At 38.0% G+C, this 22263-nt stretch overlaps 1 protein-coding gene across 1 annotated transcript in view; it reads left to right on the top strand.

Annotated features, from left to right (window-relative positions):
• The first annotated feature begins 5039 nt into the window (after positions 1–5039).
• The window catches only part of LOC110448104 (CWF19-like protein 2), a 35676-nt gene continuing 18452 nt past the window's right edge, over positions 5040–22263 (top strand). Inside the window, exons 1-8 of the mRNA XM_021494164.1 lie at positions 5040–5200; positions 9657–9767; positions 11137–11262; positions 12890–12979; positions 13353–13472; positions 15400–15603; positions 18782–19427; positions 21444–21628. Of these exons, the coding sequence (XP_021349839.1) occupies positions 5111–5200; positions 9657–9767; positions 11137–11262; positions 12890–12979; positions 13353–13472; positions 15400–15603; positions 18782–19427; positions 21444–21628 (1572 nt within the window). The 5' untranslated portion in view covers positions 5040–5110. The remainder of the gene's footprint in view (positions 5201–9656; positions 9768–11136; positions 11263–12889; positions 12980–13352; positions 13473–15399; positions 15604–18781; positions 19428–21443; positions 21629–22263) is intronic.

Genomic DNA, 22263 nt, shown 5'->3' with positions numbered 1-22263 from the left:
AACTAACATGACCGTTATTACACGTCAACCATAACCTTTCACTCCCAGCAAGCTTGTGTACTAGATTCTGTAACTCATCATTACAATACGGTGTATGTCACCATTCCAATACGGTGTACGTCATCATTCCAATACGGTGTACGTCATCATTCCAATACGGTGTACGTCATCATTCCAATACGGTGTACGTCATCATTCCAATACGGTGTACGTCATCATTTCAATACGGTGTACGTCATCATTTCAATACGGTGTACGTCATAATTCCAATACGGTGTACGTCATAATTCCAATACGGTGTACGTCGAAGTGTTGAATAAATAGTCCCCGTACCAGTTCCAACGTTCAGTTTTGGTAGCTTAGCCTCCATTTCACTTTCGATTAACTCAATGTTGTTTTCTAGACCATGCATTATATGTATTCATGTATAGCACGCATACTCTCTTTCCTACTTCCCTCTTCATACGCTAACACTTAGTAAGTCATATAAGCCATCACACACAATAAACTGTATGGCAATACCACTACGTGTACAAATGTGTGTCAGATATAGAACGTGTTAAGATACTTGATGATTATTTGTTTTTCACTACTTTACATAGATTAAAGTATACTTGTACATGGATCCGTTTTTATGTTGAGAAAACTTTTTTTTAATCAGTTCTTTTTGTCCGAAACAGAAGCCGTAGTTATCGGCAGCACGCCTCGATTTTATAACGTAAACAAATGGGTTTTTTCTCCGTTTTCAATGCGTATTCCGATTCTATCCGAAGTCGAAAATTAATTGATCATACATTTTTGTTATGCGATCCTATTTACTATAAGTAGGATCTGTAAATAAAAAAAATCGTTTACTTCAACAATATAATTAAATCATACCATTTTACTGAAACCGGAAATATGATAAATTATGTAAATCTAATAGCGCACGTATCTCATTTGACCCCGAGTACCGACAGAGGACAGTATACGCCGTGGTCATCACAACAGTTTTCCCTTGGAGGGTCCCATATAAAAATCAAACTAACCAGTCAATTATCCCTTCCTTTCGCATAAACCACTGTATATAGAAACACAAAGTAAACTCTATCCGATACATGCCCATTTACATCATCTGTGTTCCAACTTAGACAAAGATACGAGCGAGGTTAATATGTTTAGATATTGTGCGCATACCTGGTGTGCGTATGCTCGGACCGCCATTCGTAGCATTTTACACCATTATTCTGAATCTATTTTTGTGACCAATGTGATATGAAACATCACCATGGATCCTTCGTCATTCATCACGATGCTGGGATCCCCATATAGCCAACAAAGTCAACAGTCTGGTCGTGCGTCAAGTGTGATTCATCTAACCATACCACTCTTTACACCATGTTGAGTGCCAGCGACAATGCTTTCGCCAGTTTGAACAGCATTTCGGAGGATAGCATTACGTCTCCAACTGCTACCACGTTTCATATAGGTACGCCATAAGCAGCCTCCTCACTAAAAACATCCGCGAGAAATGTTGTGGTAAACTTCCATAGCATCAAAAACAAAGCACCTGAGGTCCAGGTCTTTCTTGACAACACAGGGTCCGACATAATTATAGGGTCATAAACCTAGTCACACCCTGGTGTCCAATCTTTAGAGGTAATACCACCTGTCCATAATGCAGTTTTCAGTTTTCTGAGTCGGTAAATTGTTAGTTTTTTGCTGACGACTGCTCTGACAGAGACAGCGCCAACCTGCAGACCGACCTCAGCGCTCTTCATCATATACCGACCAATCAGCTCTGACAGAGACAGCGCCAACCTGTAGACCGACCTCAACGCTCATCATCATAAACCGACCAATCAGCTCTGTCAGAGACAGCGCCAACCTGCAGACCGACCTCAGCGCTCTTAATCATATACCGACCAATCAGCTCTGTCAGAGACAGCGCCAACCTGCAGACCGACCTCAACGCTCTTCATCATATACCGACCAATCAGCTCTGACAGAGGCAGCCCCAACCTGCAGACCGACCTCAACGCTATTCGTCAGTGGACATGCGACTGGCAGATGACTTTGAACCCGGACAAATGCGTCGTCACGCACATAACACGAAGAAAAAACAAGCAGAAGACCATCTACAACCTGAACGGTGTAAATCTTGCAGAGGTCAAGAACACCAAATACCTCGGTGTTTCCATAAGCAATGACCTCTCCGATCCTGGCACGACCACACCAGCCACACCAGTCCTACCTCATCAGAGGCAGAGAAATATGTAGGTTTCCTCCGAAAGAGCCTGTGTGCTTGCCCTGAGGAAGTTAGGGCAAGGACGTATACCACTCTGGTTCGACCCATAATGGAATACGCTGGAGCGGTATGGGACCCCTACCACGCCCAACACACTGACAAGCTGGAGAGAGTTCAAAAGCAGGCGGCGAGATTTGTGACCAACAACTCCTTCTCCAGAGAAGAAGGTAGTATGACAGCCATGATGGACTATTTCGGATGGGAACCGTTAGCTGTCAGGAGAGCTCGGGCCAGGGCAACATAATTGTACATTGTACAATAATGCTGTGGAAGCCGAGTTTAGCCAACAGATGCATCATCGAGTATGTAAAGATTGTGTGGCAAGGTACGTACTATGAATCAGTGAATAACATGTTGATTTGTTCCAACATAAACAGTGTGCAATATAAATGAAACTCCAGAATGATATTATGTATCACCCCCAAGCTGGTATAAAGCCAATATATAGTTTACGTCTCTGACGCACTATCACATTGATGTTGAAGTCAATATATTATGTTTTGGGTTCATTCCGAGCGAGCAAGCTTAACTGATTTTGATATTTTCATTTCTTGAGTAATGATTCTGTAACCATTTGTGTATTGCACTGCCTGCGCAATATCTGTCCCCTCCCCTCTAACATGTTTATAAAGTCGGTGTTGAACTGTTGACACTTCCCCAGCATCAATTGAATTGGTCAGCGAACCATGATAGAGACGTTAATTTTGTTACGTGTAAGGTCAGTACTAGTGGTCTGTAGTAGTAACAGGGCGCAAGTGTTAAAGTTACATAAAAATAGCACATTCAAGAGTTTTCTTTATGAATAATCATATCCTGCCCATTGACAGATTGCATAATAATCATTTAGACATTTTTTAGACATTTTCAGCAAATACATAGAAATTGAATTTTTAATCCGAGAATCTTTTTCTTACATGAAATAATTTAAAAAAATTAGTAATATATCCATGATTCATTCCGCTCTGGCATTTTACTTTAAAAAATGCAAGAAAGAAAGAAAGAAGTTGGGAAGGTTTAAGGTGGCTAGCCAAGACAGGTATCTAAGTTTGTGCAACTCTATATATGGTTCAGATTACGTGTGTAGCAAAAACAAACTGGAATGGTGACATCTGTCCGAAAAAAATCTGGATCCGCCCCTGGTCAGGTCTAAAGAAAATATGATAAAAAATATTGAACATGGAAAAGGCATCACTAATAAAAAAGACTGTTAAATATTATATAGAATAATAAGCTTTGTAACAATGAAAACAACCAAAACATTAAATGATGCATTCTATTTTGTATTTCAGGCAGCGCAGGAAGATTTGGAAGATGTGAATAAATCCAAAGAGGCTGCAATTACCAATAAAAACTGGATTGAAACTGAAGATATTATTATGTGCAATAAAGATTTATACGTGATCATTAAATGGACTGCATGAGACATCGTATACATGCTGTGCAGATGTGGCCCAATATGGATCCAAAAGTGTCCAACAAAGCCGTTTTTTTTAGACACACTGGAGATACATGATCTCTCATCAGAAACTCAAAAATTTCCTTGAGGGAGACCCCCCTCTGGTTGAGACCATAGCTCCCTCACATATCCTCCCCACCTGGGCACTTTCCGCATTGGCTGTTGCATTTTGCAACAGTACATGGGGTCCCTTTATGGGTATGTCCTGGAATCAGAACTTTATTTGAGGTTCCAACCAATATTAAAATCCAAATAGGTTAAAGTTGAAAATTGCCACCTATTTAAAGACGTATATCTAAATGAGGACAGTTATGAAGGGTGGGGGACTTTCCGATAAAAAATTCTGTGAGACGAATTTGCTGAGAGATCCCACCCCCACCCTGGTCTTAATCGTCTAAGACCACTGTCATAACTTTGTGTGTATCAAATATTTGTATAAATACACATACATTCATAATATATACGCTAGTGTGAAGTCCCATGAACATACGCTTGGGTGGTATAGGAATTGATTTAAGTGCCATACTGAGAGACAAAAACAAAATATACTTCACCGTGATGTCCCTTTAAGCTTGTTTTCTTGATAAACGACACAAGTAATTCTATATTTGAAGTTTTATGCAGTACATTATTGTCTCCCACCACACTGACCTCTGACAGTATGAGAGCATGATGTTTGAGAGAATTGCAACACGTACCCCTGTACAAATATATGATTGACGATATGATGTGAAATAAAAACAAGTGAACTGTTTTTTATTGTGTTTGTGAAGTGACTCTAATTAGAGACGTATAAAGCCAGTAGTATACGTCTCTGCTCTAATTGATGACCACAGAAAACCAAGGCCAGGCCTGCTACAATATATAGATATATACCATCTACGTATTCAACTAAAGATATAATGATCGAAGTCCGGACGAGTTATCCTATCTTGACGGTTCTCACTAGCCCCGGTCCATGTGAGGGACAGGTGGACCGTTTTCGTTTAAACGGTCAAACCGGTCGAACCACAGTTTTTCGTTTATTTAATAAAGTCGGAACTAGTTATCTGATGCTGCTTTCAGGCGATTCTTGACATAGCCTTGCAAATAGCCTTGTAAGGCCTGCATAAACATTTGCAGGTCCGCCAGGATTTATACCCGAAATTGTTACATTTACAAACGGTCAAACCGGTTGTTCCGCATAAACGAACAGTCCCCTGTTCTGACGAAAGTTTCAAAATTTAGTATACATGATACATTTCCTGTATTAGTCTTGCTCAACCAGACTCTTGTTGTCTTTGCAAGTTTCGCCAACAAGTGATCAAGTGTCTAGTTGAACGCGATTATTACGGTATAACTGTCTTCTTCTTCGACACTCTTCCGACATGGCTACGTGTGTTCCCTTTGAAAGTGAAAAAGTTAAAGATGCGAAGAGAGAAGAAAAACAGAGAGCCAGGGCAGTTGTTTTGGAAAAGGTGATAACCAGCTGCGTATCATGTAAATTCTGTATACTATGAAATAGGCGAGACCTAAACAGCGGGCCTACACAAGAAATTACTGTTTCCTACATAATTTAACAATTACATTTTATGTACTGTCAGCAGACTGAACATCAAGTCCTCGCATAATTCAATGAATTAACCATTATATTTTTTTCGTGGAAAGGGGTTAAACCAGGATCTCTCACCCCCCATCCCTGACAACCCCTGCCAGCCAGTGTGGGATTTTATTTCAAAATATATGTCCCCATATTGGGACAGGGGCAATTTCGGCCCATTTTTATTCAAGTCGTTCAGAACAATATGTCGTATGTTAAATTTACCTTGGATTTGAAAGAGTTATGATAAATGCTGACTGGTCGAGTGGTTAACACTCCAGCCTTCCACGCGGCCAGGGTTCGATCCTCCCAGACTTCTACAGGTTGGGCACAACATATTAACGGCGCATTAATTATCCTGTATTTTGGTTACTCATTTGAGTAATAACTTTATAACTGAAATGGTGAATGTAGTGAAATAAAAACACACAAAGTTCTTTTAAACAAAAGGGCGATATTCTTTCAACTAAATCCAATAAATAACACAATGAAGTACATTTGTACACAAAAAGCAGAGACGTTTAATACAGGGATTGGCAACTTGCTCTTGGCCTTAACATTGGTCACTGGTAACCGGATGTCATATCGCGAGTTATGCTTCACCTGCACCATATTGGATATACGGTTCGCTGCAATCAATAATCCTGTCCTGTTCAAAACATAATTATGCCATGAGAAAACATTGAAAATCAACATCATATTAAACCTGTAGCTAGCTGAGATTTCCATGCGGTTTGGGAATGCTACATTGAATGTAAACTTGAATGATTAAGTTTAGAAAACAGCAAACATTGAAAGATTGCACATCGTGGCTGTGTTTACATATCGGTAATGATTCTGGCTTCAGGAGAACACAAACTCCATTTTTGTTCTTTAGACAATTTCAAAAAAGTTTTCAGATATTAATTATTTGATAATATTTCTAACCAGGAAATTAAAATGAGGTTGTTACAATACTTGCAAAGTTTCATTATTTAGCTATGAAAATACAGGTTTTTCTGAGTAAACAAGTTAAAATGGCGGCTGTGATGTGTGAGGATTTTTTTCTTTCTCAACACATTAAACCACGAACTCCTTTCTAATTCATTATTTAATTTCAAAAACATCTTCAGATATTTATTCAAACATAATATTTCTAGCCAGCTTTTTCAAATAAGGTTTTTACAAAACTTGCAAAGTTTGATAATTGAGCTCTGAAAATACACTTTAAAACTGAAAATGGCAGCTGTGATGTGCGAGGGTTAATTCCTTTTATGACACTGACACTACTTTTTTCGTTCATTATTTTATTTCAAAAACGTATTCAGATATTACATTATATTTCTAACCAGCTTCTTTATATGAGCCATATATCTTGGATATGTGATATGTTGACACGAACTAACGAATACACGATCAAATTCTCACAGGTAACTCACTGACCAGACTATCGTCACCAGGATCGATAAGCTGACAAAACAAACACTCATCGATCAGATTTTGCGTGATTGCACAGCCGCAACCCAAGTCTCGCGGCGTTTCTAATTCCACTGCTTGAACAATACAATCATGTATGTTTTTGCGAGATCTGCGTGAGTTGCCAATCTCTGTAATATACGTCTCTGCAAAAAGTAATCAATTCTGATATCTAACTTTTCTGAAAATGACAAACCATATCAATAACTTTGTTCTCCATTGACTTCAGTGTGTAGTCAATGGGATCATCCAGTGCAAATGTGACAGGTAAGCATGATATTTAGCTCACCTGGTCCAAAGGACCAGGGTGAGCTTATGCCACACCGCAGCGTCCGTCTCCCATCCGTCCGTCTGTCAGTCAACTTTTCCTTTAAAACGCTACTAGTCCTGAACGGCCAAGTAGATTTTGACTAAATTTGGTCTGGAGCATCCTTAGGCCAAGGGGACTCAATTTTGTATAAACGGTGGGTGTGCCCCCCCTGGGCGCAGAGGGACGGGGCCCAATAGGGGAAATAGAGGTAAAACCTTTAAAATCCTTCTTCTACCGTAGGAATGAAAGGATTTGTTCCATATTTGGTGTGGAGCATCCTTGGACCAAGGGGACTCAATTTTGTATAAACAGTGGGTCTGGCCAGCCTGGGGGCTGAGGGGCGGGCCCGATAGGGGAAATAAAGCAAATTCTTTAAAATCCTTCTTCTTCTGTAGGAATGAAAGGATTTGTTCCATATTTGGTCTAAAGCATCCTTGGGTGAAGGGGAACCAATTTTGTATAGACCGTGGGTCTGGCCCCCTAAGGGCCTGAGGGGCAGGGCCCAATAGGGGAAACATAGCAAATTCTTTAAAATCCGTCTCCTTCTGTAGGAATGTTCCATATTTGGTCTGGAGCATCCTTGGGTGAGGGGGAACCAATTTTGTATAAACGGTGGGTCTGGACAGGCAGGGGCCTGAGGGGCGGGGCCAATAGGGGAAACATAGCAAATTATTCTTTAAAATCCTTCTTCTTCTGTAGGAATGAAAGGATTTGGTCCATATTTGGTGTGGAACATCTTTGGGTAAAGGGGAACCAATTTTGTATAAACAGTAGGTGTGGCCCCCCTTGGACCTGAGGGTCGGGGTCCAATAGGGGAAATAGAGGTAATACCTTTAAAATCCTTGGGCCAAGAGGTCTCAATTTTATATAATTGTTGGTCATTTTCACCAAAATTTAGACAACTGAATTAACACATTTGTGTGCACAATTGTATCTAATTGTATTTTTTATTGGATTATGTTGAAAGAATATCGTCCTTTTTTGTTCATATTGTTTAAAAGAACTTTGTGTGTTTTTGTTTCACATTATTCCCCATTTCAGTAATAAAATTGTTACTGAAATGGGTAACTGTTACCCAAATGCAGGATTGTTACCCATATGGGCCGTTGTGCCCAACCTGTTCTGGATCTGCATGTAGTATCCGACTTCAACGAACCACAGGTACCCTCGTGTTATCGGTTTCCGTGCTGCGATTTCGTACTCATACAGTACAAAACTGTTATCATAAATTATACTGCATATAACATAGTATTAAATCATTTGTGTTATTCTGAATTACAATTACTTTATTAAAACCAAAATTGAACATGTTTTGACATTTTAAAGGATTTTAGGGAGGTTTACATGTGACCTACGGTCTGGATAAAGCTATCAACATTTAAAAGTAAATATATCACAATACTTCCATCGAAGGCATAAACAATTAATACCTGGGTAACGAAAAGAAGTAAAACTACGTTAATCACAGACTTAGATCTAATCTAATTCTACAACATGTTAGATTATCCATATTTTTTTTTTTACTGAAAACGCATTTATTGAGCAGTGTAGTAAACAGTCAAGTGGGAGGGGGTGCATTTTACCTCACGATAACTGGGTCAATTTTTCAAATAGCAAACTGAAATTTGGTATAAACGTGTTATATAGGGATTGAACATAAGAGGGGCAGGTCCCCATGGGGACATAGTGATAAGAGTCTAAAACCCTTCTCCTTTAGTGGAATGGGAGAGATTTTAAATGAATGTTTGTGTGGGGCATTCTTGGAACTCAATTTTGTGTAAATGAATGGAGGGTGTGGCTCCCTGGGGTCAGAGGGTTGAGTGCCATTAGGGGAACTTATTTAAAACCCTCTCCTTTAGTAAAATTGGAGGTATTTAAAACAAAAATGTGTGTACCCTTGGACAACAAAGAGGTCTCGGTTTTGTAGAAATTGAGGGTGTGGCCCCCTGGGCAGAGGGCTGGGACTCAATAGGGGATCCCCATACGGAAAAAAGTTACAAAATAGTTATTTCTTTTTGAGTACAAAAAAGTTATAACTTTTGATGCTAGATTGGAACCTTGTGAGAAAGAGAGTTTCAATCTAGTACTAAAAAGGTACAAAAAGGTACTGAAAAGTTACACTCAAACACTTTGTTCAGTTCAATCATTACTTTATTGGAAAACCAAAAAGGTACACAAAAGTTACATTTAGCCACAAATCAGCAGTACTAGTGAAAAAGGTACAATCAAGATATAACTTTATCTAGGTACTTAAAATATACAGCAAATGTATACTTTTCTGAGATACTGTAAAAGTACAGAAACTTGACAATAATGTTTAAAATCAGCCCCACTTCATAGAGGCAAACAAAGGGAACCCAATGAGGATCTGGTGTTGCTGAGAAACAGAGCCAATATTTGGAAAATGATATTTAATGAGAATATTTTACCATTGTTGCTTTAATAGACAGGTCAGTGATGCAGGCCCTTAGGACCTCTTGTTATTATGATTTGATATAAAAAGTCTGTGTTTGTTGTTAGAAGTAAGTTCAAAAGTTGTTGAATTGAATTTAATATGTTTTATTTTTAGGCAAAGAAAGAATATGAAAAAGCTGAATGGAGAAAAGAACAAGCAAAACTCCGTGGAGAAGATGAATGGATGTTACCTTCGATCCAAAGCAGAATTGACAAAGAAGAAAAAGTAATCATATTCATTCTCTAAGTGTCTTTGTATAATACATATCTTGACACAGATTATAGTTTTGCTATCTAAATATGCAAAGAAACTAAATTTTTGCTGTGTTTTAGCATATATATACAGATAGGACATTTGGCATATGTAATGTCAAATAGTCAAATGAATATGCCTTATGACAGCATATTGTCATTGAGCAACAATAAGAACCTGCATTTTGTTAATTAAATCATCAACAAAACTATTCTGTGTGTGATATAATCTATTGTCAAACATCGTGACTCCTAGTGTATATGAATCATCACAATGCTTGTTTTTGGCGATGTTACAGTTATGAAGTTTTTTTTTTTCTCTGTGTGGATCATATTTTTGCAAACACATTATTGACTTGTGAAATTGCGAAAATATAATCTCTGTGGAAATATGCTGCTATATAGTATGAAGAAACCCTTGTTAGAATCCTAACCTAGCTAGCTATTGCTTAAAAAAAATAACCAAACTTTATTTATTTAAAAACAATTATGAAACAAGTTATTTCAACTTATATTAATCACTCTTGTTGGCCCGGATCTTAGTGCGCGGGGGTCTCAGTGTGGGAGGAAACCGGAGTACCCGGAGAAAACTCACATGGTCGGGCAGGTGACCCTATACCTTTTCACGTACGATAAGATATTGCATGCTCAAATGATAGATATGTCTCCCCTTCCAATGAAATTTTAGTACCTGCTCTTTTCCCGATGATTTTTTGGCCTAGTCATACCTTTTCAACTGTTAAAGTTATCTTGATGAAACAGACGACACAATGCACTGTCATTAGGTCACTGTGACCTCAAGGTCAAGAAAAACTTTCCAAACTGTAACTTTAAAACCGGTAAAGATATCTTGATGAAACTTGCAGTATAGCTGCAACACCAACATATGATGTGCACTGCTCTGTCATTAGGTCGAATGTGACCTAGACCTCAAGGTCAAATAAATGACATTTTTCAGTAACATTTAGAATGGTCTGCAACTTTGAAACCATTAGATATCTTAATGAATCTTGCAGTAGCCATAGATTATGTGCAGTGCAGTGCTGTCATTAGGTCAGTGTGACCTTGATCTCAAAATCAAAGGTCATATCAGTGCAAACTTGTCAGTTGTATCTTTTGAATTTTTAGGGAATTGGAACCTTAGTTGTCATAACTTTTCAGTTGCATTTATTTATACTTGCATTTTATAATTTATTAATAGGCAGTTCCTCTAATAACCTAAATGTGTTTAAGATACATGTAATTATAACTTTACCTGGTACACATTTTTTTCCCCCTTTTTTTGCATACTTTTGCTAAGGAAGGGGGGAGGGAATATTGGGCTAATAAGGTGTATTTTTTAGGAAATGGAAAAAGTCAAGTCCAAGAAAAGAAGCAAAGAAAAGAAAAAAAAGAGAAAGTTGAAAAAAGAAAAGAAAAGAAAGAAAAAACATCAAAAAGGCTCTGACAGTGAAAGTAAATCTGACAGTGTAAGTAAGATTGATAATAATACATCTGACTATAAAGATTGATGGTAAAACATCTGACTGTAAGATTGATGGTAGTACATCTGACTGTAAGATTGATGGTAGTACATCTGACTGTAAGATTGATGGTACGTAGTACATCTGACTGTAAAATTGATGGTAGTTTATCTTACTGTAAGATTGATGGTAGTACATTTGACTGTAAGATTGACGGTAGTACATCTGACTGTAAGATTGACGGTAGTATATCTGACTGTAAGATTGATGGTAGTACATCCGACTGTAAGATTGATGGTTTGTAGTACATCTGACTGTAAGATTGATGGTAGTACATCTGACTGTAAGATTGATGGTAGTACATCTGACTGTAAGATTGATGGTAGTACATCTGACTGTAAGATTGATGGTAGTACATCTGACTGTAAGATTGATGGTAGTACATCTGACTGTAAGATTGATGGTAGTACATCTGACTGTAAGATTGATGGTAGTACATCTGACTGTAAGATTGATGGTAGTACATCTGACTGTAAGATTGATGGTAGTACATCTGACTGTAAGATTGATGGTAGTACATCTGACTGTAAGATTGATGGTAGTACATCTGACTGTAAGATTGATGGTAGTACATCTGACTGTAAGATTGATGGTAGTACATCTGACTGTAAGATTGATGGTAATACATCTGACTGTAAGATTGATGGTAGTACATCTGACTGTAAGATTGATGGTAGTACATCTGACTGTAAGATTGATGGTAGTACATCTGACTGTAAGATTGATGGTAGTACATCTGACTGTAAGATTGATGGTAGTACATCTGACTGTAAGATTGATGGTAGTACATCTGACTGTAAGATTGATGGTAGTACATCTGACTGTAAGATTGATGGTAGTACATCTGACTGTAAGATTGATGGTAGTACATCTGACTGTAAGATTGATGGTAGTACATCTGACTGTAAGATTGATGGTAGTACATCTGACTGTAAGATTGATGGTAGTACATCTGACTGTAAGATTGACGGTAGTATATCTGACTGTAAGATTGATGGTAGTATACCTGACTGTAAGATTGATGGTAGTACATCTGACTGTAAGATTGATGGTAGTACATCTGACTGTAAGATTGACGGTAGTACATCTGACTGTAAGATTGCTGGTAGTACATCTGACTGTAAAATTGACGGTAGTACATCTGACTGTAAGATTGATGGTAATACATCTGACTGTAAGATTGACGGTAGTACATCTGACTGTAAGATTGATGGTAGTACATCTGACTGTAAGATTGACGTTAGTACATCTGACTGTAAGATTGATGGTAGTACATCTGACTGTTACATGTGTTACATCAATTGTTTTTAGTGATATGTACATTGTAAAACTTCGAAAATCCTGTTGAAAGGGATATTGTCATCTGAGAATTACATGTTCTTGCTGTGCCCAAATTAAGCTGGACTGATTACATGCATTTCCTATGTTTTCAGTAGGAGAAACCCTCCAACTTTCCATTCTGTGAGAATTAACAGATTTGACAGTTTTCAACATTTTACATAGTAGTATAGCTATATAAAATATTTTTTTGTATATGTGTATTTATTTAGATGAAGTTTATCATGTTTAACAGGATGCTGATGAGATTTGGGTTGAGAAACCAAAGGAAAGAAATAAATTTGTAGAAGAGCAGTTAACAGCTGTCAAAGGACCACAACTCCAGGTGAAAAATATTTACTTCAATTTATTACAATCAATAAAAACCTTATTTCAAATTTAAATATCCTATAACCTTCAAATAAATAAATATAAAATTCAAGAAGGCCTGAGCTGAGTAAATGAGGTAAAATGTAAACACTGATATTTTATACACAATGAAAATTATGTAGTTTTTGACTTGTACATAATTTGATCTTTTCGACAGTCTGTGGTATAGGTTTGTACATTATTTGATCGTCCTAAACAGCCAGTCACATGGAATAAAAAGATTGGGCAAGATGATTGGGTCCCTACAGGTCTGAACCAACCACTTTTGAAATTTAATTTAAAAAGTAAAACAGACAGACTTGAACAGTCCTATTCCTTATATATGACAGCGAGACAGCTGGATGGAGGCACCCATTGATCTGATTCCATTGACCTCACGACAGGAAATAAGGGAGTCTATCCAAAAGGACAAGGAGGAGAAAGAGAAACAGCAAAACCTTCTAGATCAGGTAAACACCCTGGGACAGTGGTAGGTCAAAACATCAACACTAACAAGATCAGGTAAACAGCCTGGGACAGTGGTAGGTCAAAACAGTAAAACCTTCTAGATCAGGTTAACACCCTGGGACAGTGGTAGGTCAAAACAGTAAAATCTTCTAGATCAGGTAAACACCCTGGGACAGTGGAAGGTCAAAACATCAACACTAACAAGATCAGGTAAACAGCCTGGGATAGTGGTAGGTCAAAACAGTAAAACCTTCTAGTTCAGGTAAACACCCTTGGACAGTGGTAGGTCAAAACAGTAAAACCTTCTAGATCAGGTACACACCCTGGGACAGTGGTGGGTCAAAACAGTAAAACCTTCTAGATCAGGTAAACACCCTGGGCCAGTGGTAGGTCAAAACAGTAAAGCCTTCTAGATCAGGTAAACACTCTGGGACAGTGGTAGGTCAAAACAGCAAAACCTTCTAGATCAGGTAATTATATATAAACACCCTGGGACAGTGGTAGGTCAAAACAGTAAAACCTTCTAGATCAGGTAAACACCCCGGGACAGTGGTAGGTCAAAACAGTAACACCTTCTAGATCAGGTAAACACTCTGGGACAGTGGTAGGTCAAAACAGCAACACCAACTAGATCAGGTAAACGCCCTTGGACAGTGGTAGGTCAAAACAGATAAACCTTCTAGATCAGGTAAACACCCCGGGCCAGTGGTAGGTCAAAACAGTAAAACCTCCTAGATCAGGTACACACCCTGGGACAGTGGTGGGTCAAAACAGTAAAACCTTCTAGATCAGGTACACCCCCTGGGACAGTGGTGGGTCAAAACAGTAAAACCTTCTAGATCAGGTACACCCCCTGGGACAGTGGTGGGTCAAAACAGTAAAACCTTCTAGATCAGGTAAACCCCCTTGGACAGTGGTAGGTCAAAACAGTTAATCCTTCTAGATCAGGTAAACACCCCGGGACAGAGGTAGGGCAAAACAGTAAAACCTTCTAGATCAGGTAAACACCCCGGGCCAGTGGTAGGTCAAAACAGTAAAACCTTCTAGATCAGGTAAACACCCTTGGACAGTGGTAGGTCAAAACAGTTAAACCTTCTAGATCAGGTAAACACCCCGGGACAGTGGTAGGTCAAAACAGTAAAACCTTCTAGATCAGGTAAACACCCTGGGACAGGGGTAGGTCAAAACAGCAAAACATGCTGTTTGTTCGAATGAATGACCATGACGAGTAATCAGTGTCACAGAGGTCAAATATCTTTAAAACTTAAAACCAATTTTTCTAATTGACCAAAATGGCCAGAATGGTGATATTTGGCCAGTCATATGCTGGGATGAAGGGTTACCAAGTTGTTCAACTGAATACCTTCACCAATATTCAAGGTCACAGGGGTCAATTATATAAATCATCTTAAAAAGACATTTAAATAACTTCTTCTGAATAACAAAAAGACACAGAGTGATAATATTTGGCTAGTGACATGCTTGGTGGAAGCACATCATGTTTGTTCATATGAATGACCTTCACCCATATCGTAGGTCACAGGGGTCAAATATATTGAAATAAACTATAGCATTATGAGCCAAATAAAGGTATAAAAAATATAATGTTTAGTAAAAGGGGAAAACATTGAGGTAGCATTGTACAATTGTTTATGCATGCTATTATTCATTGAGTAAAATGTAAAACAAAAATCAATGTTATTGCACAGGAGCGAGTTGGCCCAGTTTTGCTTTATTTCATTTCGCATAAAATGTATACAGACACCATTGTGAAGTCTGCCCATTCAAGATCAAATTTATAGGATAAAAAACACACACATTCATGTTGTCAATCCTCCAGTGCCATGGTGCCGCACTTTGATTATGAAATTTCAATGACTTGTGAAAAAGGTAATTGCCTAAAATATATTTTTTTGTTATTTATGGCAGCCTGGACAGCATGCTTTAGAACTAAATCCTTATTGGAAGGAAGGAGGCACCGGGTTACCGACAAATGAGGGGGAAAAAGACAAACCTGTTGCACTGATGGGGGATGGAGGCGTGTCCTGGCTGAGGAAGGCCTACGACAGGTGTGTCCAAAAGGCAAAAGAAGAGAACAAAACAGTGGAGGAAGTTGCTGCAGACACGTATGGGGTGTGTTTTATATAACTAATTGATTTCATAATTATTTAAATATCCTATTTCTTTATTTACCTTGAAAGGTTTGGCTTGTCAATCATGCCAAAAGAAAATAACTCTCTCAGCAAATCAAGATTACAATGTTTTCAATTTCTTTTCTTATTTAGTCAATTAATTATTGACAAGCGAATGTTTTGTTAAGTCTTGAACAGGAGATTCATTCTTTGGGATTTTCAATTAACGTCTGTTAAAAATGGAATGCTTTCCTGAAGGGCAAAGTGAGCTTATGCTGTTTTCTGTCTCAAATTTCATGTGTAAGTTCCTCTGGGTCCTTAGTTGTGCATATTACTTTCGAGACTGATCTGAAAATACAAAATGGCCAATAGGTAGCCATCTCAGATTTTGACAGTGAAGGTTTGTTAGATGATCACCTGGCACAAAGTGCCAGTTGAGCTTATGGTATGGTGTGTGGTCCGTCACCCATCATCCCTCAACTTTTTCTTTGAACGACTTCTTCTTAAGAACTGTAGGACCTAGGGCCATAATATTTGGCCAGAAGGTACCTTGGACAGAGTGCTATAAAGTTTCCTCAAATAAATGACCTTGACCTACTTTCAAGGTCACTGGTAAAAATATGTAAAAACCTTCAAACAACTTCTGAATAACCAGGAGGCCCAGAGTAATAATACTTGGCCAGTAAGTGCCTGGCATGAAGTGCTATAAAGTTTTTGCAAATAAATTATATTGACCTCCTTTCAAAGTCACATGGGTAAAATGTGTTTAAAAACCTTTAAACTTCTTCTTCTGAATAACCAGTAGGCCAAGAGTAATGATGTTTGGCCAGTAGGTACTTAGGACAGAGTGCTTTAACCTTTTCTCAAATTAATGATCTTGACCTACTTTCAAGGTCACAGGGTTCAAGATTGTAAAAACAATTTAACAACTTCTTCTGAATAACCAAGAGGCCTAAAGCAATGATATGTGACCAGAAGTAATCTGGGACAAAGTGCTATATGGTTTCCTCAAATAAATGACCTCAACGTTCTTTCAAGGTCACAGGGGTCAAATATGGAGGATAAAAAATAGACAAATTCTTCAGAATAACCAGGAGTACTGATACTTGGCCAGTAGGTACCTGCCATGAAATGATATAAAGTTTCCTCAAATAAATGACCTTTACCTGCTTTCAAGGTCACAGGGTTCAAAATTGTAAAAACCTTTAAACAATTTTTCAGAATATCCAGGAGGCCCAGAGTACTGATACTTGGCCAGTAGGTACCTCACATGAAAAGATATAAAGTTTCCTCAAATAAATGACCTTGATCTTCTTTCAAGGTCACTGGGTTCATAATTATAAAACCTTTTAAACGACTTCTTTTGAATAACTAAGAGGCCTAGAGCAATAAGTTATCTTTGGCCAGTAGGAACCTTGGACAAAGTACATAATTTATGGTTTCTTCAAATAAATGACCTTGGACTACCTTTAAGGTCACAGGGGTCAAATATGAAAAAAACTTTAGACATCTTCTTCAGAATAATCAGGAGGCCCAGAGTAATAATACTTGGCTAGTAGGTACCTGGGACAGAGTGCTATAAAGTCTCCCTTAATATATTACCTTGACCCACTTTTAAGGTCACAGGGGTCAAATATGTGAATACTTCTTCTGGAGTCCCTGGGTGATGATATTTGACCAGAAGAATGCTGGGATAGAGTAATATAAAGTTTCATTTAGTCTGGATCATTCTTAAGACATGGAGACTCAATATATTGAAATATTTGCAAAAGTACTTTTATGGAGAATATTTTCCCATGATTGCTCAAATAATGCAATCTTGGCCACATGTTGTATAGAGAATAATACATGCCTTTTTCCATATCACATCCAGTATCAACCCGAGGGCTGATATTGGTCGAGGGTTGATACTGGGTGTGATATGGAAAATGGTATGTTTTATTCTGTTTATTACATACTTACTAATAAAACTACTATCTTATGATCTATTTTTTCTTTTGAAATACGAAAAATGTCCAAAAGGGGTGTGATATGGGTTGTGCGGGCTGATACAGGTTTTGGGGTGTGATACGGTGGGGGCTGATACAGGTTTTGGGGTGTGATACGTCGAGGGCTGATATGGGTAAGAGCCATTGTGTCGTATCTCATATACAAAAAAAACGTATTTATTAGTAAGTATGTAATAAATATCCATATTTCACACTAGATACTGGAGATATCTTTTTCAAATTTGAATATGTAAGTTTCTCTGGTTTAGTTGTGCATGTTAACTTTTGAGACTAATCCCAAAACAATAAAATGGCCAACTGACGTCAATCTTGGATTTGACAGTTAAGGTTTGTTAACTCTATTTCTTGGAAAGTGCTGGAGGGATTTTTAGCTCACCTGTCCGAAGGTGAGCTTATGCTGTGGCACATCGTTCATCCATCGGCCAAAGGGGATTACATTTTGTATAAACAAATGGTGTTTAGGTAAGTCCTAAAACTTCTCCTCCTTCTGTGAACAAATGGAGAGGTTTTAATCAAATTTTGTCTGAAACATCTTTGGGCTAGGGGGATTCAATTTTGTATAAACTGAGGGTGTGGACCCCCTTGAAGCAGAGGGGCAGGGGTCCATACGGAGGAACAAAGGGGAAAATGTTTTAAATCCTTCTTTTCCTGTATGGATCAAACAAAATTTTGTGTAGAGGATTTGTTGGCAAAAGGAACCCATTTTTGTATAAATGGAGGATAAGGTCCCTCTGGTGGCAGAGGGATGGGGCCCTTATAGGGGAAATTTAGGTAAATCTTCTAAAATTCTTCTCCATTGTACAAATGAATAGATTTTAACTAAACTTTGTCTAGAACATCCTTGGACAAGGCAAATCTAATTTTTTGTAAACTGAGGATGTGGATACCCTGGGGGCTTTAGGACGCTGCCCATTAAGGAGTGCAAAGGGGGAAATGATGAAAATCCTATTCCTTCTGTATGAATGAAGGGATTTAAACCAAATTTGGTGTAGTGTAAAACCATAGTAATTGGCTCAATTGGAGTTGAAACATTTTCTCTAAACCGTTCAGCCATAGACATGATCGCATGATCCCTGGGCACATCAGGTGAGGAAATTGGCAACTGTATTAAGTTCATTTTGGGTATATGTTATGTAAAAAAAGTTCTCTATTTAAATTTACTTTTTTCAGTCATTAAAATCATTAAAAAGGAAGTTGGCTGCTGCAGAAAAAGCAAATAAAGAGCTGAGTAAAGGTGAAAGGACATGCAGATCACCTGAAGCTAGGAGAAAGAGCTTCAGAAAGCCAGATAACAGTGACACATTTGGTGATGACTATCAAACATCATCAAGGAAAATGAGTTTCAAAAAGCCTGGCAGCAGTGATGATGAATCTAAATCAAGATCACAAGCAAGAGATAGGAAAAGGTCAAGGTCAAGATCAGGAGAGAGACACAGGTCAAGGTCAAAGGATAAATATAGAAAAAGTTCAAACTTCATGAATAAAAGACGGGAAAGGTCAAGATCATGTGAAAGAGAGTTGCTAGAAAAAAAATCAAGGTTGTGTGATAGAGACTCAAGAGAGAGAAGTAAAAGATTCAGAAGACCAGGCGATAGTGATGAAGATGTAAAGACTAAATGCAGGCCAATGTTTAGGGGACCATCAGAAGGTGATGATTCCCGAGATAGGTCCACTAGTTTCTCACCAAGGAACTCTGGCAAAGAGGACAATTACACACCATCTTGGAGAAAGAAGGAGTTTATGAAAACAAAACAGGTTGAACAGAACTCATCAAAAATATCAACTGAGAAACCTTCAATGAATATCTCTTCTTCAGGTAAGTGTTGAAAGAGATTTGATAAAGTATATTAGGGGGCTCATAGACTCTCCTACATCTATGACCAAGTATTAAACAAAGCGTAGCTGAATCGAGTCATTTCGGTACATATATAACAACTAATACACACATACGCTTACAGCGTAGCTGAATCAACATCTATTTGTTAACAATTCGTACACATTTTACATCTTTGTGTGCATACGCTTCACTTTCCGTTTGTCTGATGAAGGTGAGTACATACCATACTAGTCATTGAAACGTCACATAAAAACACTTATTGGTTGTGTTACAAGAATCTTTTCATAATCCATAATTACCAACCTGAAGAAAATGTTAAGAAATATATGTTCAGTGTGTTTGCTGGGATGAAGGGCTACATGTATATCCATCTAGAACAGCTTCAGGTGTGTCCTCCCTGATACCTCCTTATAGAATATCTGTATATAATAGTGCCTAAAGCGCTGCTATATATGATGTCTGCTGGTGTATTGTTAATTGCAATTAATTTCTTTTTTTTGTCGAATGACGGGGCGTATTGTGTTATCAAGTGGGCTGGCGGGCGGGCACGAACAGTGTCTGGTGGATATCTTGAGGATTTTTTAAAAGATTAACTTCAAACTTCATAAGAAGGTTCATTACCATGATAGCTAAGACAAGTTTGATGACCAAAATTATCGGACCGTAATTTACAGAGTAATGGTCCTTTATTCAATTGCCGCAACAGTGTCCGGTCGAAATCTCAAGTAGTTAACTTCAAACTTCATTGAAAGTTTCATTACCATGATAGCTCGGATAGTTTCGATAACCTTAATTATCGGACCATAAGTTTTCAACGCATTAACTTCAAACTTCAAAGGGAGGTTCATTGCCATGATAGCTGGGACAAGTTCAATGACCACCATTATCCAACTGTAATTATACACCCCGCAACGGGGGGAGGATGGGGATATACTGGAATAAGTCTGTCCGTCCATCTGACTGTCTGTTGCTGGAAACAAATTGTACCTCCTACTCCTCCTAGGTTTATGCATGGATTTTGATGAAACTTCGCACACATGTTATAATTCAAATGAACTGTTGTCTCCTCAAACACCATTATGTTCCTTTAATATTTACCAGAGTTATGGCCCTTAACTTCTGTAGACGGTACATTATGTTATTGACATGGCTAATTATCTTGGAAACGGTAGATACATTGTATACACATATACATTGGAATATTGTAGGGATTAAAGGATTTTGGCCAAGATATTTAACTTTTTATAAACATAAGCGAATTCTGTCATACACTTAAATTAATTACGAATTAACCTGCAACAAACGTTCAGAAGTGTCCCGTTACCTAGGCAACTAAAGGTGACCTCTCCTTACTGGTGATAATTTTAATGAGCTAACCAGTCACTTTATACTTTTGACAACACAATGGCGAATTTGGGTCACTGGTTTATATAACAGTAGCTATACAACAGGAAGCATACTGGGATGAAGGACTACCAACTTTGTTCAAATGAGTGACCTTCACCCATATTCAAGGTCCCAGGGGTCAAATATATTTAAATCTTTTTTGAAACAACTTCTTATGAATAACCAAAAGAACCAGGGGGATGACATTTGGCCAGTAGTATGCTTGGATGGAGGGCTATCAAGTTTGTTCAAATGAATGACCTTCACCCTTATCCAAGGTCACACGGGTCAACTGTCTTATACAACCTTTTAGCAACTTCTTCTGAATAGCCATAAGGACCAGGGTGATGACATTTGGCCAGTTGCATGCTGGGATGAAGGGCGATCAAGTTTGTTCAAATGAAAGACCTTTGCCCATATTCAAGGGCACAGGAGTCAAATATGTTAAAAACTTTAAACATCTGAACTGCTACCAGGATTGGCTCGTAGGACTAGCCCAATTTCCTACAAATGGAAAGATAATTATGATTACCCTGTGAATATATTGTAGTACGCACTAGTTTAACCGTGAGGTAATTTTCCTATCATGATCTTTGTCTAATGTTGCAGTTTCCAGCACTTCTTCAGACAGCAGTTCATCATCCGAATCCGATTCTGCTGATGAAAGTGGTAAAAGGGATGCTGTAAATCCATCAATTGAAACCGCCAAAAAGCAGGAAATCAAGGTTCTTTCAGAACAGGAAATGAACCTACTAGGAGCTAAACTAGTGAAAGCGGAGCTGATGGGGAATGAGGTAAAACAATGAACTCAGTTAACCAAATATTCCTTTAACTATTATCAAACATCACGTTTAACCACGAACTTAGATAGCAAATCTAATTCTGTTGTTTAACAGTATTGCATCTCTAAATAACTATTTAATATTGAATGTTTGGACTTGAAAGTGCAAACCAGCCAGGGTCGACAGGGCTAGGAAAGTAAAGGTATGTCAACTTTTAAAATCAATTAATTTGGCTACTAAATTGATGATCTTTAAACCGAAAGCAGAATACATGAACACATGATCGCTTGCCTTTATTAGAGCAATTGGGGCTTTATTTGTATTTAAAATTCCTTTCTTTGGCTGTGGTTTATAATTTATTACTGTTTTGAAAAATAATCATGTTGCAGCACAATGAAACTTACCATAAATGTTAAAAGTATCAATTTGATAATGTTTACCATGTTATAACCATGTCGGATAAAACCCAACAATAGTTAAATCAAGACATTGGAGTTCTATACTGTACTCTTGTTAATGCATGCTTCATGTATTACTTTGGCTATATAAGGATACAGTCATGAAGTAAAATGTAAAACAAAAACTAATGTCGGTTTTGTAACAGGATCAAGACAGGCCAAGTTTTGTTTTATTTCATTCCATGTGAA

Source organism: Mizuhopecten yessoensis, unplaced genomic scaffold (genome assembly GCF_002113885.1).
Source record: "Mizuhopecten yessoensis strain PY_sf001 unplaced genomic scaffold, ASM211388v2 scaffold3829, whole genome shotgun sequence".
NCBI classification, from domain to species: Eukaryota; Metazoa; Mollusca; class Bivalvia; order Pectinida; family Pectinidae; genus Mizuhopecten; species Mizuhopecten yessoensis.
This window is presented reverse-complemented; position numbering and strand designations above follow the sequence as displayed.